A 17868-nucleotide genomic window follows, 5' to 3' on the forward strand; every position below is an offset into this window, starting at 1 on the left:
ATAAGCCCGGAACTACTCCACTGTCTTCAATAGAGTTCTCAACATTCAATGTACTAATATAGGTTAGAGATTTAGGTCCAACAGCTTGCCATTGTAAGACATTTTCCATAAAACTTCGATCTAAGCAATTAAATGCTTTCTCAGCATCCAAAGCAAGGGCTGTAAAGTGGACTTTAAGGTAGGAGGCTATGATAATTATATTTAAAATGTTGTTGCACTGTTAGACAAAAATTTCTCTTCAACAAAGCTTGTCTGTTAATTTTTAACTAGCTTTTGGATGTCAGAATCTAGTCTTAGAGCTAAAATCTTTGCAAAGATCTTGCAATCATTATTGATTAAAGATATTGTGTGGTAATTTTGTAAAGTCATTGCTTCTAGAAATGTACATAGGGCTCCAACTGTTTTATGACAAACTAATTTTTGCTAGAAATGGCAATGATTTTGGCCTATCTGTAAATTATCTTGAGGGACGATAGGTTTTGTGCATTTTACTTTTAAGAATAGTGACTCAATAAACTATTGTTGAGTTGTTACGAGTAGGAAATAAACTGCAATAATAAGCTGGCAGGACAATTTACTTTAAACATGTTGTTTTAGAGTCAAGAATTTAAAAATGCAGTGACAAAATCTTAAATTATAAAAATGCACTTGAAGAGGTTCCACGCTTTTCCAAAATGAGGTGCGAAAAATAGAGGAAGTTTGGTCTAGTGTGTTTGTGTCTTTGTTTGTATTCATAATACGTGGATTCTCTAATACAACATTTCCTATTGACTACAAAGTGATGTTCTGGATAGATTACTGGTCACAGTGTACTTTAGTTATCATATTGCAACAAATGGTAGTTTGATGTGCAATAATTATAAATAGACAACATGTAATTGTGTATTGGAACATTACACTGCAAGACTATCCACTGAGGACAACGATGGGTGCATGGGCTATAAACATCTAAGCACTTCAGTCAAAATTCTAGTTTCCTCATGAAGACACTCTGGGCCATATGTACAAGGACTGGTGAAAACTACCGCTAACGCTAGTTAGCGGCAGTTTTCTTACCGCTGTATAGCACTGAAAACTATCGCCTTGTTAGCGACATATGTACAATACGTCGCTAAATGGCAATTACTTGAGGGATCAGTGGTGAAAATTGGCGCTAACATTAGCGTGATGGTGATAGGAATTCCAGCGTTAGCGTGCGAGAACCAACAAAAGGCCAATTAGCGGCAAACTAACGCACGTTATTCAGCCCAACGTAAGATTTTTTTGCTGCTATTGGAAAAAAATGCCTATCAGTCGACCTCTAATAGAAAATAGGCAAAAAAAATGAAATGCAGAATGGAGCAGCCAGGGCCAAGTGCAGCACACATTAACAACCTCCTCAAGCCACCCAACATTCCGGATGACCAGGATGAGAGCATGGATGCCTCGCATGACCTGTGCCTGGAGCTTGGATGCCTCACTGAACCTGCGTCTGGAGCCTGGATCCCTCACTGGACCTGCGTCTGGAGCCTGGATGTGTCACTGGACCTGTGTCTGGTGCCTCAATGCCTCGCTGGACCTGCGCCTGGGGCCTGGATGTCTCGCTGGACATGCGCCTGGATGTCTCCCTGGACCTGTGTCTGGAGCCTGGATGCCTCGCTGGACCTGTGTCTGGAGCCTGGAGTGGGATGCGGAGGAGCTGTGGAGTCAATGAGTGGTGGCGGTAGACATTGGGGCGCAGCGATCGCCCATATCTGGTGGTGACATCTGGCAGGTCGCATAGAGACACGTTGCTGACCTTTGTGAGAAGACCTCCTTGAGCCCCTTGGAGCTGTGAATGGTAGAGGCACTGCTGCGCACAAACGTAGGGGAGTCTGCATCGCATACTATGATCCACCATCACACTGGGGTGTATGGAAGGGGTTACCAACGGTGGGCGGCGCTTATCTGCATCACAGGCCTAATATTGCTTGCTCATAGCGCTACCTGGCAGACGCTGTTAGTATTTTAACTGCCCTCGTTCTGTCGTCTAATTTAATTATTATTAGTTTCACTTTGACCCTGATTTTAACAGTTCACAATTGCGCAAAATAGCCTATCGTCGTCCCTACCTGTGCTCTTACTCCCGGACCGCATCCTTGCATTTTAAAATTTGGCTGCTTTCACCGCCATTTCGGCGGCCCGGTCCCCGCGCTTTGTTTATCTGGGACGCCATCTTGAGTTGGGGTGGGAAGCACTCTGCAGCCATTCGCTGGCACCGTCACGTGATCGGGCCAGAGGCTGTATCATAGCGCTTATTTAAGGTGGGTGCAGGAGCATTTCGCTCCTAATATTGCTTGCTCATAGCGCTACCTGGCAGACGCTGTTACTATTTTAACTGCCCTCGTTCTGTCGTCTAATTTAATTATTATTAGATTCACTTTGACCCTGATTTTAACAGTTCACAATTGCGCAAAATAGCCTATCGTCGTCCCTACCTGTGCTCTTACTCCCGGACCGCATCCTTGCATTTTAAAATTTGGCTGCTTTCACCGCCATTTCGGCGGCCCGGTCCCCGCGCTTTGTTTATCTGGGACGCCATCTTGAGTTGGGGTGGGAAGCACTCTGCAGCCATTCGCTGGCACCGTCACGTGATCGGGCCAGAGGCTGTATCATAGCGCTTATTTAAGGTGGGTGCAGGAGCATTTCGCTCCTAATATTGCTTGCTCATAGCGCTACCTGGCAGACGCTGTTACTATTTTAACTGCCCTCGTTCTGTCGTCTAATTTAATTATTATTAGATTCACTTTGACCCTGATTTTAACAGTTCACAATTGCGCAAAATAGCCTATCGTCGTCCCTACCTGTGCTCTTACTCCCGGACCGCATCCTTGCATTTTAAAATTTGGCTGCTTTCACCGCCATTTCGGCGGCCCGGTCCCCGCGCTTTGTTTATCTGGGACGCCATCTTGAGTTGGGGTGGGAAGCACTCTGCAGCCATTCGCTGGCACCGTCACGTGATCGGGCCAGAGGCTGTATCATAGCGCTTATTTAAGGTGGGTGCAGGAGCATTTCGCTCCTAATATTGCTTGCTCATAGCGCTACCTGGCAGACGCTGTTACTATTTTAACTGCCCTCGTTCTGTCGTCTAATTTAATTATTATTAGATTCACTTTGACCCTGATTTTAACAGTTCACAATTGCGCAAAATAGCCTATCGTCGTCCCTACCTGTGCTCTTACTCCCGGACCGCATCCTTGCATTTTAAAATTTGGCTGCTTTCACCGCCATTTCGGCGGCCCGGTCCCCGCGCTTTGTTTATCTGGGACGCCATCTTGAGTTGGGGTGGGAAGCACTCTGCAGCCATTCGCTGGCACCGTCACGTGATCGGGCCAGAGGCTGTATCATAGCGCTTATTTAAGGTGGGTGCAGGAGCATTTCGCTCCTAATATTGCTTGCTCATAGCGCTACCAGGCAGACGCTGTTACTATTTTAACTGCCCTCGTTCTGTCGTCTAATTTAATTATTATTAGATTCACTTTGACCCTGATTTTAACAGTTCACAATTGCGCAAAATAGCCTATCGTCGTCCGTACCTGTGCTCTTACTCCCGGACCGCATCCTTGCATTTTAAAATTTGGCTGCTTTCACCGCCATTTCGGCGGCCCGGTCCCCGCGCTTTGTTTATCTGGGACGCCATCTTGAGTTGGGGTGGGAAGCACTCTGCAGCCATTCGCTGGCACCGTCACGTGATCGGGCCAGAGGCTGTATCATAGCGCTTATTTAAGGTGGGTGCAGGAGCATTTCGCTCCTAATATTGCTTGCTCATAGTGCTACCTGGCAGACGCTGTTACTATTTTAACTGCCCTCGTTCTGTCGTCTAATTTAATTATTATTAGATTCACTTTGACCCTGATTTTAACAGTTCACAATTGCGCAAAATAGCCTATCGTCGTCCCTACCTGTGCTCTTACTCCCGGACCGCATCCTTGCATTTTAAAATTTGGCTGCTTTCACCGCCATTTCGGCGGCCCGGTCCCCGCGCTTTGTTTATCTGGGACGCCATCTTGAGTTGGGGTGGGAAGCACTCTGCAGCCATTCGCTGGCACCGTCACGTGATCGGGCCAGAGGCTGTATCATAGCGCTTATTTAAGGTGGGTGCAGGAGCATTTCGCTCCTAATATTGCTTGCTCATAGCGCTACCTGGCAGACGCTGTTACTATTTTAACTGCCCTCGTTCTGTCGTCTAATTTAATTATTATTAGATTCACTTTGACCCTGATTTTAACAGTTCACAATTGCGCAAAATAGCCTATCGTCGTCCCTACCTGTGCTCTTACTCCCGGACCGCATCCTTGCATTTTAAAATTTGGCTGCTTTCACCGCCATTTCGGCGGCTCGGTCCCCGCGCTTTGTTTATCTGGGACGCCATCTTGAGTTGGGGTGGGAAGCACTCTGCAGCCATTCGCTGGCACCGTCACGTGATCGGGCTAGAACGCTATTTGACTGACTGGCCATGACGCGCAGCGTGTACGCGCATCGGGGACGCCATAGTGACGCCGGAGTCACGCCAGAGTCCAGCCCGTCTGCGCCCGTCCGCGCTGAGGACGCGCTGGACGGCTGGACTCTGGATGCGAACGGGGTTGAGGCTTCCTCACGGAGATATACGCGTCAGGAGATGCTACGCCTGAAACCTCGTTACAAGAGATGTTCACACATCTATGAACCAGACGAGTTTCTTTGCCCTTTACCTTGCGATTGTCAGTATACGTGCTCATTGGGCAAACTCGCCTCCTTCCCCTGCCGCCCCCCTTGTAATCCCCCTGTCGTTAATGGCCCTAGGACAGTGGGAGTAGATGGCATACTGATCAATAGTCGCTCTTTGGTCAAGAATAAAATAATGTTTAGAGAGATGGTTTTGGATAGAAAGCCGGCATTAGTATTTATTACTGAAACCTGGGCTAAAGATTCATCTGGCCCCGACCTGATTGAAGCGGTCCCGGAAGGATATTGCCTGGCTAGATTAGATAGACAGGGACGAACGGGAGGGGGGATAGCCATTCTTTATCAGGATCACCTGCAATGTCACACTGTGCCTGTACCGGATCCTCTGGATGGTGTTCAGGCTTTCTTCTTTGGGATAAAGGAAGGGCGCTACCCCCTTTTCAACGGAATATTACTGTACCGACCTCCTGGCCCTAGGGCCAACTTTTTGTGTAATCTCCTGCACTATTTGGAGCCTTACTTTGGTCGAGAAAATGTTTCCATTCTTGGGGACTTTAACTACCACTTAGAAAGGTATGATTTAACAGATACTTCCTGTCTCATTGATGCCCTGGCGTTGTGTGGACTCACGCAGCGAGTCCGCGGGGCTACCCATCATGCAGGCTATATTCTAGATGGTATTTTCTCCAATGACCCTCGTCTGATCGTTAAGGATCCGGTACATCTGTCCTGGTCTGATCATCTTGCGGTCCCGTTCCTGTTGGAATGCCCTCAGAATGAGGGTAGTAAAGCAGGTAAACACACCATGGGGACTAGCAGAAACCTCAGAAACATCAGGCCTGACTCCTTTATTCCCTGGGCTGGTAGTCTCTCCACCGCGGACCTGGATAGTGTTCAGACTGCGGTTGGGCATTTTGGACGAGTTATTACGGAGGCCTTGAACGAACTGGCCCCACTACAGACTCGTCGTCGAGCCAGGAAGAGACCCTCTGCCCCATGGTACTCAGACTCCCTTAGACTTCTTAGACAAGAAGTTAGGAGGATGGAGAGGCTTTGGCATGCTAGCTGGGATCTTAAGAATAAGGAAGCTCATAGGATCCTGGTCAGGAAATATAAGGCTGAGATAGCGGAGGCCAAACAAAACTATTTCGTGGCCATAACAACTTCCCTTTCCTCGCCAAAGGAGCTTTTCAGAATTGTTGACTCTCTGGTCAACCTTCAAACATCTGATCCAGTTATTCCCTCGCAAGGTCTGTGCGATAAAATTGCTTCCTTTTTTCATACAAAAATACAAGATATCCATCTAGCTCTTGAGTTACAAAAAGCTTCGATCAGTGGGCCCTCTGGATTGGCTGAGGGGGACAACACTACATCTGGCGTCTCCCCTCTGAGTACTTTCGACTCCTTTCCCCCGCTGGCCCTACAAGATCTGGAGATTCTGCTCGACAAAACCAACTCTGGCTCCCCATTAGACATCTGCCCTCTGAAGATCATTAAGCAGTGTAGGGAATCTCTCTTACCACCTTTACTAGAAATTATGAATCGGTGTATGCGAGAGGGCATCTTCCCCTTGGAGTGGAAGAGTGCAGTAGTCAAACCTCTGCTAAAGAAAGCTTCCCTTGATCCGGAGGTCCTAAAAAACTTCCGTCCGATCTCCCTGCTCCCAGCCCCTGCGAAGATGCTTGAGGCACATCTTAACAAGCATCTCGCTGCCTTTGTGGAAGGCTCGGGCTGCTTAGACTTCTCCCAGCACGGATTCAGGAGGGAACACAGCACTGAGTCGGCCCTCACCATTGTGCTTGATAAAATCCGCACTAGAGTGGATGGGGGCCAGACCACCCTCCTGGTCCTGTTGGATCTAACTGCGGCCTTCGACACCCTCTCCCCCTCACTACTTATACATCGTTTGAGGGAGGTGGGGGTCAAGGACGCAGCCTTGGATCTGATGACCTCCTTCCTAAATGGAAGGGAACAAAGAGTCAAGCTGGGAGAGTTCTTATCTCCATCCCGATCGGTGCTGTGTGGGGTCCCGCAGGGGTCGGCTCTTAGTCCGACCCTATTTAACATCTATGTGACCCCACTGGCCAGGTTAATTAGATCTTTCGGGATGGAGGTAATCTCTTATGCAGGTGATACCCAGATCCTCGTCTCTCTCTCCCATTCAGACGTACCAACCGCCTCCAATTTTAGATCTTGTATGGAGGCAGTTGGTCAGTGGATGGTTCAAAATTCGCTTAAGCTGAATGGGGAGAAGACTGAGGTGATGGTGTTTGGAGGGAATCAGGATACTTGGTCAGCCAGCTGGTGGCCTGATTCGTTGGGACTATGCCCTTCCCCCACGATATCTGCCAGAAATCTGGGGGTGATGATAGATCCTGCCCTTAGCATGGGCGGACAGGTCAGTAGAACCATTTCTACCTGCTGGGGCTTAATTTATACCCTACGAAGAATTAGGAAGTATCTCTCCCTTCAGTCCAGAAAGCAAGTAGTGGTCGCCCTTATCGGCTCACGACTGGACTACTGTAATGCGCTGTATGCAGGGCTGAACAGAGGCCTGCTGCAGCGCTTGCAGGTAGTCCAGAATGCTGCCGCCAGATTTGTTCTGGTTGTTCCTAGACGCTCCTCGGCCACTTTGGCGAGGAGAACATTGCATTGGCTACCGGTTGAATACCGGATACGGTTTAAAGTCTTGTGTATGACTTACAGAGCCATTGCAAGGAATAATGATATGGGAGTTGGTTCTATCATCTCTCACTACACTCCTGGAAGGGACTTGCGTTCCTCCAGGAAATTGCTTCTCACAGTCCCCCGTATAAGAAAAGCCAAATGGGGTGGTAGGGCTTTCTCTACTCTGGCTACTAAGTGGTGGAATGATTTATCTTTGGATCTCAGGTCATTGCCCTCCTTACAGAGATTCCGAGGTGCCCTTAAAACCTGCCTCTTCCTGCAAGCCTATGCGTAAGGTGATATATTGATATTTTTACCTCTTTGATAGGCGCCTTGATACCTGCGGGTTATTGTTTTGCGCAATATAAATTTTCTTCAATCAATCAATCAATGATGTTGCGCTGGCCGGATGCTGTGGAGGGTGAGGCCCCTGAGCTGCGCTGAACTTGTGTGGCAGGAGCGCTGCAACTTCACGCCTAAGGGGGCCCTGTTGCATCAACTACATCGGGAGGTTCACCAGCAGACTTGTCGGTGACTGCTGTAACCAGGCTTGTGAAATCCCACCTGGCTGAGGCTCCTGCTGGCTGATTCACAGATTTTGAGAGAGTGCAGTGGATTGCGCCACAGTGTCAATGTCCAGGTAAGGAGTAGGTGGTACGCATAGTGGAGGAGGCCCGGGGGTCGAGTCGCACAGGCCTAGCACCTGTAGATGACACACCCCCAGTGGCGGCTTATCCCCTATGGCGGAAGAGCGTCGCCCCACTGCTTTCAAGCAGCACAAGAAGAGGAAAAATCATCACATGATGAAAACTTCAGGATGTAATCGTGCTATGTTTCCTTTGCGGGCGGGAGAGTGGGTAGGGCTGCTCCACTCTAAGAGCAGGGCAGGGGCGGAGTGGCATGCCCACTCAAGTGCACAATGACTGTTTGGTCAGCCCACTCAGGCCGCCCAAAGCAGTCATGCGCACTGTCCTGTTCGCATGCCCACCCCTCCAGCCCCTGGCTGAACGCCTTGTCCTGGCGCCAATGACCAATCCCAGCGCCGCATTGCAGTGTTGTGATTGGCTTAGGGGAGGAAGCCTGGCTGCCTACTTCCTGTTCCTGGAAGCAGACTCAGGAGAGCAGGAGCAACAAAGACTAAGATTTTTCTCATTTAAATATTTACAACACCCTCTCACACACACCCCCCCGCGTCCACTCCCCATCCAGTGTCCTTTCCGGTGTTTCCCATTTCCCAGCTGTCTAGTACTCTGCAGCACTTCTCAATGGCGGCCGCTGTGCAATCATGCACAGTGGGCATACCACTGGTGTGCCAAAGGTATATATGAAGTTACGGTGCCTACCATTACATCGCATTCCATTACAATGTATTCTAATACTAGGCATATTGCAACAGTAGGGAAGGTGTTGGATAGGGGAGATGTAAATATTACTATTCCCTCTGCAGTGAGTGCAACCCTAAAACTATCCCTTGCTCCACAAAGCAAACCCTGAACCCTAAAGTGCATCTTTGAGCCCCCAAAACACACCCTAAAAATCATATTTGACCCAAATGAAAACCCCAATTTTCATTTTTAACCCAAATGCTCTCCCGCATTTTCATGATCGACGCAAAAACACACCCCAAATTTCTGAATTTACCCCATGAGACACCCCAATATTCATCTCCAGCACCCAAAACCCATTCCCACCCTGTAACTTAAAAATACCCCATTACTAACCTCACAATGCGCTGTAAAGGAATGGAATGTAAAGGCACCTGCGTTGTTGGAGGTGCGTTGTAAAGGCATTATGATGTAATGCCTGCATTGTATTGGACGTCTCCTGTGCCAAAGGCAACCCGTAGGTAAGCCCTTCTGCGTCCTTCTGCCCCTGGACTGCGCTCAGCACAAAGGACCCTTCCTCTCGGACACTCCACCACTACGGCGCCAGCACTCTCCTTGCCATCAACCCTGGACGCCACTTCTCCTGCAAGGACCAACATCTGCTCCGGACCGGACATCGCCATAGCCATCACTGATGGCTAATAAATCACCCGCAAGGACCACCCGACCGTCCTGGAGTAGGCATTGCCATCACCTACAGAAGCACACTCCGACTGACCATGCACTCAACTTCCAGATCCGGAACAACCCCAACCCCATATTCTGCGGCACCCTCATTTGCAGGCCCCCCGGGACATGGACACCCATTCTCCGATACCATTGTAGCCCTCATTGCACACCAGGCTCTCCCATCCGACAACATCCTACTCAGCGAGCTCAGTTTCACCTCCTGGGGAAGCTCCCCAACATCAGACTCAAGAAGCTAGTCACCGCAGCTAGCCACATAGCAGGACACACGGTCGAGCATGTCGCCTCCGCCATCGGCAAATTCAACTACAGCCACACCACCGGACTTTTCTGGACCAACCATCATTGTGTACATCACATTTTCACCATGCCCACCGAACACCATCCCCATCATCGCCCGCTCTCGCAGCTGAATTAAGACCACCGAAGAACGTCTCGTCAACTCCCTCAGTACCAACACTCTGCCAACTCTTACAGACGATGACACCACAGCCCGCAGCTGGCACCAATGGCTCTCCAACTGCAGCAACACCCTGGCACCCCTCAAGAATGAACCAGGCAAAACTAGCACCAAGTTGCGCTGTATTTGCAAAATGACGCATGTAGGCATATGCGTGACCTTGTGAAGCACTGTGTCACATCATACCTGCATCAGGTATGATGTACCCAGAGTGTGCGTTCCCACATGACAAGGCCTCATAGGAGTGGCACAGTGAAATCCCTCAGATTTCACTATGACAATTGTAGGATGGCACGGCGTCAGTACCTTACGCCTGCCTGATGAAAGATATAAGGGTGACATAGTGACATAGTGCCATAGGTATAGGCTGGTCCCATGCATTGCTGGAGTTGCGTCATGCTTGTGACATGACTGCAGAAATGTGTGACTTTAGCGCAGACAGATACGTCAGGATTCCAGACGTATCTGTCATTACTTGCATCATGGATCGCTGTCCAGTGAATACTGCGCATCCGTGGTGTCGCAAGAAGGGCGTAGTGAAAAGTGTTGCAACGCTGTCTTGGTGCAGCGCCGCAACACTTTTCATGACTGAGGCCCAGGAATGCACACTATCTTATTGATGGTGCGCATTCCTGCCCTGTAGTTTTGTCGCAGGGCAGCATTGCAGCATTGTTTGCAGCACTGTCAAGCACCAAAACCTGCTGGAAAGAGGTCCCAAGTGTTATCTCCATTTTTAAGACCAGCTATTTTCTGGTCTTAAAAAACTGCCTCTAACTGCAGTTAGAGGCAGATTTTTTGGTCCTCCAAAGTTCAGGAATCCCCTTGCAATTATTGCAAAGTGGGGTTAGCAGCTGTTTTTGCACAGGAACGCCTCCGTTGCATGTCATTATTGCTAACAGAAGTGGCGATCTTTAGAATGGACGTTTTCGCCAGAAAACTGCCGCTAACAGAGGTTAGGGACAGCTTGTACATATGGTGATAAAAATATCACCGCAAAACCGTTGGAAAAGTGTTGCTAAAGCGGCGTGAACCCCTTGTACATATGCCCCTCTTTCTTTCCCTTTCAAGGGAATCAGAGAAACTAAGGATGTGGGTTTTGGCAAAAACGGAATTGAGCTCTTTGAACCACCTGACAGCCAGACAGTGAAAGCAGGCGCCATGCCAAGAGGAACAGTAAAACCTGAGCAGCCCTTGACTTTCCCCCTGTCATGTCAAACTGAGGAGCAGATTAGTTTTAGGCTTTGTTCTTGCTCCTTCTGCAACTATCACAGTCAATAAATATCAGTTGATGCGGAGCCGAGAATTCCTGTGTGCAGGGCTCTGGCAAGTAAATCACCATTGATGGACAATTGAAGAGGGGGCCCCACCAAGACAAATAGGGGTATTGTAATGACCCTAAAGCATTATTGAAGATGCTCTACACGTGATTAAAGTCCTGCTGCCTTGTAATGGCTCATGTCATCAACTTAGTCAAATAACACCAGAGCAAGACTTTAATGATTGGAACTGTAGCAGTTTTTAAAGTATAATGTTATTTTTTTAATATAGAGTAAATTTATTTTTCTTTATGGCTTAAGTGAATTAACATCATAAGAGTACAAAGATTTTTAAAGTATCAATTTATACTAAAGTAAAATTTCAATTAAGAATCAAAAATAACAGTGTCATACTTCCCCTCGAAGCTTTTGTGGTAAGCCTGAAAATAACACATTATTTTGTGTAACTCACCTTTCATGGTCCAGAGGCTTATTCCCACAAAGCTTTTCATATGAAAAAAAATCAACTTGAGACGTTGTAAAACCTTTCTTGCAAGCCAACCTTTTGACTTCATTCTTTTCAAGAAGCTCCTTCACAAATGTTGCTGTCTCCGGATTGTCGCAGTATATCGAATGCATCTGATAAGAACAAAAAATGTATTAAAGAAACTGGCTTATGTATTTTTTATTTATTCATTAGTTGGTTGAAATGGCATGTACAACACCGAATGGGCGGCAGAGAGCTTTACATGGAAGCAGTGTCTTCGAGATAAAAAAGCTAAGGTGATAAAACTAATATATGAAATACCAAATATGTTAATAAACCATAAGCTGTTCACTTTAGTACAACATGATAATAGAATGATGTGTCAATATAGCAACTCTCTGAAAAAGGATTTCATCAAAATAATAAACCGAAAAGGAGGCATGAATAATTTACAGTGAAATCAAGATTATTAACACTTGGAAATGGCGTTGAAATTGTCATACGGTGGGGTTATCCTGATCGCTGTTGGCATAGAGTGCCAAACGGATGTATGTCATTACAACGCACACTTTTACAACGCATGCACTTACAACGCATTTTTTACAACGCAACATCCACTACAACGCATTCCATTACATAGCATGACACTACAACGCATTTTTAAAAACTACCTTTACAACGCATTCCATTACATCACATACTACCTTTACAACGCATACCATTACAACGCATAATATTAAATTGCATTTAAGGTAAGTATTGGATAGTATAGGGGTAAAAATTACTATTCTAACTCCAGGGGGTGCAACAGTAGGGTAAATGTTGGATAGTATAGGGGTAAAAATTACTATACTAACTCCAGGGGGTGCAACAGTAGGGTAAGTGTTGGATAGTATAGGGGTAAAAATTACTATTCTAACTCCAGGGGGTGCAACAGTAGGGTAAGTGTTGGATAGTATAGGGGTAAAAATTACTATTCTAACTCCAGGGGGTGCAACAGTAGGGAAAGTGTTGGATAGTATAGGGGTAAAAATTACTATTCTAACTCCAGGGGGTGCAACAGTAGGGTAAGTGTTGGATAGTATAGGGGTAAACATTACTATTCTAACTCCAGGGGGTGCAACAGTAGGGTAAGTGTTGGATAGTGTAGTGTAATATTATGTGTTGTAATGGTATGCGTTGTAAAGGTAGTATGCGATGTAATGGAATGCGTTGTAAAGGTAGTTTTTAAAAATGCGTTGTAGTGTCATGCTATGTAATGGAATGCGTTGTAGTGGATGTTGCGTTGTTAAAAATGCGTTGTAAGTGTAGTGCGTTGTAAAAATTGCGTTGTAAAGGTTGTTCCCCGTGCCAAACATTACATTCGTGAGATATACCATAGATCTTAGACCAAGGTAATTTTAGCTTAACCAAGTGATTTATGTCAATATCTTGTAGCTCTCAGGATATTTTGAGCTTTCTATTCCTAGCCATTTTTGCATTCAGTACCTAATGTTCCACTTTCTGGACAACCTATTTAGTTTTGGCGGTAGCGCCCTATGAGAAGCGGGTTATACACCTATCTTCTGGAGATGTGGATCAGCTGACTGCTCTGTTTTCTGGCAGCTGTGATGTTCCATTGGGGTTTACATGTGATGGAGATAATGTGCTATGATCAGTCTTGGAGTACCCATCCACTGGCGGTTTTGGAGTGAATTTCGTGTTCCCTTTGGAACTCCAGAAGGAGCTTCAATATTTGTTGAGTAAGGTTGGGAAGAATGACTATGGAAATGCCACAATCATGGGCCTATCTAAATCCAGCCTTGTCCCTGTGAAAGCGACAATAAATGCTGCAGCAGAACTCTTAACAAACACACGTTGTTATGATCGCATTTCTCCATCACTCAGAGCCCTCAACTGGCTCCCAGTTGAAGCTAGGATCCAACTGAATCTGGCATGCATAATACACAATGCTCTACATAAAATGGTTCTAATTAATGACAAATAGGATCAAGCTATCAGGGAGAGGAAGGGATTCCAGAAGTGCTAAATCCCTCACGATAGAACCAGCCAGATTCAAAATAAAGAAAAAACACATAACCACTCTTTTACTGGATCTGTCCCAAAACTATGGAACCCCGTACCACCCTTAAAAAGAACAATTACCTCATTCAGGATTTTCAAAAAGGAAGTTAAAGCACTACTACAAGAAAAACATGTGTCAGAAGAGAACTCCTTCATAACCGCCAAACACCCTATTCTAAATTGTATTCTAATGCTTTGTAACCTGCTATTCGAATTTGATGTACAGTTAATCCAATGTGACAAGTGTTTATTGCACTGAAACCCTCTTTAGTTATGTCTGTAAGCATTTTAGCCTTTCTTTTGTGGACCCTGACGTTCTGCTGTTAATTATTGCTCACTTATAAAACAATTTGTAGATAATTTCAATTTAGTTAAAGCAATAGAAAAACTTACCTTTTTCACCAAAATATTTAATAATGTGGTAGTAGTAATTTGGGATGAGGGAAATCTATTGTCTTCATCACTTTGAAGGAATTTCCCAATCTCTTTTTCTTTTTGGTGCAATATCTTGGTCACCTTTTCTAGTGTGGCATAGACTTCACTTAAATCCATTCTTCCCTTTTGGTCATCAATTTTCTAAACAAATATAAAGACAATAAACATTGCAGATGCATTTCAAATAACTCTTGCTTTGAAAATTAATTTTAATAAATGTTGGACACTGTTATCAATGGAAGGAGAACACTTGAATAACGGCAATAAATACATGAAACTCGCCAAAACATAGATGCTTTTCTTTCTTGGACATTCACAAATTATAAATATTTATAATGTTCCAGGCATTATCTGATTATTTTTGTCAGCCTTCCATTTTACATATGGGTGTGACAATAGAGAGTTATGGTGCGGAGTTAGTTCTCATGTCGCATGGTTTTCTCGTTTTCTGTGTGTTTCATGATACAATGATATAGCCAGGGTCGGACTAGCCGTAGCGGGCACCGGGCATTTTCACGGTGGGTCGGAAGGGTGGGGGCATGTTTTGGAACAGTGGGGGGCGGTTTTGCAGCAAAATCGGCCCCCTGTAACAAAAGCACAGCTGCAGTGTTTCCCACCAGCACAAAATTATGCAGTGTCCAACTAAACATTTTTTGACATAGGTTACGGTGCATGCCCACATTTTCTGTTCTTGGATACGTCCCATTGAGGATAACATGCAAAGAGAGTGGTCTCACCTACTGCACTTTCAAACATGCCTGTGCGATCTCTGGCTACTGAAGGGTCCTGGGACTTACCTGGGTGTAAGTACCTAACTGCTGTCACCGTCTCGATGTCTGGATGCAGGGTTTCACCTGCACAAAGTACCAATGCACAACCATAGCTGTGTTGCATTGTCTCTTTCATGCGAACCGCTGATTTGCCTATTGAAAGGAGTTGGGTATCCTAGGGAGTGCCGAGACATTTTGCTGATCTCCCATTGGAGGCAAAAAGGGTTCAGGAGATCCTTGCAGTTCTACAACATAGGCTGCATGTCTGAAAAAAGTAAACCACTCAAGGGATGTGTAAACCCCTGGCTTTCCTAAGTGTTTAATAGCTCTTGTGCATGTTCTGCTATAGGAAGAGGCTCAGTGAATACATTGGTGTCGTTAGTTGTATGTATGTACATAAGTAAGTTGTGTTAATCCTATAGTGCAAGCCTAGCTTCTAAGTAATAGAGAGCTGAACAAAGGGTGAGAGCTCGAGGTGTGATTCAAGATCGGCCACTAGAGGTAAATAACTTGTAGTTGCTATTGTGCAAGTTGTAGTGTGCTTTGAAAAGATGTGTCTTCAGTTTCTTTCAGAATTTCTGGAATGGTTGTCAAACACATGAGAGATTAACCCAGCACTCTTTGAAATGTAGTCCTAAAATTGACCTCAAATTCACTGCTGCTTGGGATTGTGGAATCCATTGTGGTAATAGATGACGAATATCTGTTAGTTGTTGAATACCAATTTAGACAAGATAGTGGCAAAATCCATGCGTTGAATATTTTATACGTCTTCTTTTCCCAGGTATGTGCAACAGCACCTAATCTATTGAGCGAGTTTACTGAAAATACTACACAACTAAGTCAATCTTTAAAAAAATGCAGAAAGAGGCATACAAAAGAAAGGAGGCACATTACTTTACGCTTAAGAAAATTAAACGTGGATAATCTATTGCCAAAGGGTTTTATTGGCCGCTTATTTCATAGCCTAATGGGACATTTGAATGGAAGATTTGAGATTTATGTCCTGGCACACCCCACTCATTATTCAAGCATTGGCCTACAAAGTGCTTGAATACTCCTTATGGATACTGCTCAAGATGATTTAAGACTTGACTATTATATTATTTGCTGAACAAAGCGCAATCACAACACACAGAAAAGACACATTTTTGGGTAACCTTAGTATTCTGGTTACACAAATTGGTACTGTTAGGGATATAAGAGGGATAAATATAAGTGGTCCTTTACGGCATTTCACGACATGCACACATTTATCAAAACTCATAGAAATTACTATACCAATATTGTGTATCAGGGACCTTTATTAGATAACTTCCTGGGAAGAATTGACAATTGACTTGTGTGAAATCCTAACTTAAATATCTATGTCTAGAAATAGGATGTCTCTAAAGCTTAATCAGTTTAATACACCGCAGTTCAACATAGATTACTGCGATAGTAGCTGTGTACCACACTGTACATGCAGACTTGCTGTGCACATACCTGGGTAACAGTCCCTACTCGAATTAAATACTTGATTCGAGCAGTATATGCTTGAATTGCAGAAGTTTAATAACTCAATTCAACATGAGTAGTTTCCACGAAAATGCTTGATCATGTGTGCCATGTGTTGATGATGTTGGTATATAATTCTTTTCACTTTCTTCGTTCACTGAAGAAGGGCAATTTGGGGCCCGAAATGCACTGGAGTGGAGCATTAAGTGTTTCAAAGACTGTGCCAAGGGGAAACAGCCTTTACAACGAAAGCGTTACAACGCATGTCGTTACAACGTGAAAGGCTTGTTGCAGGGGGGTAGAAGGTGTTGGAATTAACTATAACACCTTCCCTACTGTTAAAGACACTGCAGTTGGAATAGAAAATTATACTATTCCAACTTCCAGCGCACTCCCGACAGCAAGTCGGGGTAAAGGTATGTGTTTTAACGGCTTGCGTTGTAATGGCATGCGTTGTAACATCATACATTCTGTGCCAAGAGCAAACACGTTCTCATTGAACAAAAACATTTGAAGCAACATTGTTTACCCATTTTTAGGCAGTCGCTTAATGGATCAAGCATTTTGATGGAAACAACTCTTGTTGATTTGAATTATTAAACTTCTACACATCAAGTAGCACTTATTTACTGCCCTCCTGGTACTTTTGGCAACTGGTGTACCAACATCATTGACTGTCTCACTCCAGCCATTCTTAAATATGCAAATTTCACGATCCTTGAAGACCTGAATATTCAACTGGATGGCTAAAACTTGTAGTACAGCCTCATCACTGATGGATGACTTCCTGGCCCTGAACATCCAACTGATGAATAAATTCCCCTACTCATAATACTGGGCACGTATTTGACCTGGTGTTTACCAACTCAAAAAATTTACAGTTAGATACCCCCTCTACCGCAGCTACGGTCTGACCATTTTGCTGTTCCGGGTTCATTTTCTATAGTTTCAAGTGTGCAGATTCTCAAATCCATTTTGTCTCCTCTAGTAGGAGCTGGGAAAAATTGGATGTTTCTTGGTGGAATGCTATTTTAGAAGCCAATCGCCCACGGTGGTGTGACTCAGTGGAACTAGATACTTCCATGGAGGATGAATGGATTCAGTCCTCTTTGGATACTTTAGAACATGTGTCCACTATAAAAGTATCACAGAACCCTGCCCCAGGCTCCCTGGTACAACAACACTTTACACAAACAAAATAAATCTTGCAAACATCTGGTGGGAATGTGGCGTAAAACATATAAGATAAGGTAACCTACAAAAACACATTAAACTCCTACTAAAAAGCTTGCCACAAAGCTGCCTTTTTTACAAGTAAAATCATAACAACTCAGATCTTTCCTAAGACCCTGTTTTGGGTTGCGAAAGTCCTTTCAGATCCTTCCAACATTGCACCTGTTATCCCCATCTCTCAAACACAATGCGAGGAAATAGCCAAATATATCTTTACTAAAAAAGTACCAGATATCCAGGCCAC

At 45.1% G+C, this 17868-nt stretch overlaps 1 protein-coding gene across 1 annotated transcript in view; it reads right to left on the minus strand.

Moving 5' to 3' along the window:
• The window catches only part of LOC146866029 (uncharacterized), a 538845-nt gene that overhangs the window by 79150 nt on the left and 441827 nt on the right, over nt 1-17868 (minus strand). Inside the window, exons 12-13 of the mRNA XM_085640219.1 lie at nt 14083-14265; nt 11611-11777 (exon numbers count right to left, since the gene is read on the minus strand). Of these exons, the coding sequence (XP_085496345.1) occupies nt 11611-11777; nt 14083-14265 (350 nt within the window). The remainder of the gene's footprint in view (nt 1-11610; nt 11778-14082; nt 14266-17868) is intronic.

Source organism: Triturus cristatus, chromosome 2_1, assembly GCF_964204655.1.
Source record: "Triturus cristatus chromosome 2_1, aTriCri1.1, whole genome shotgun sequence".
Lineage (NCBI taxonomy): Eukaryota > Metazoa > Chordata > Amphibia > Caudata > Salamandridae > Triturus > Triturus cristatus.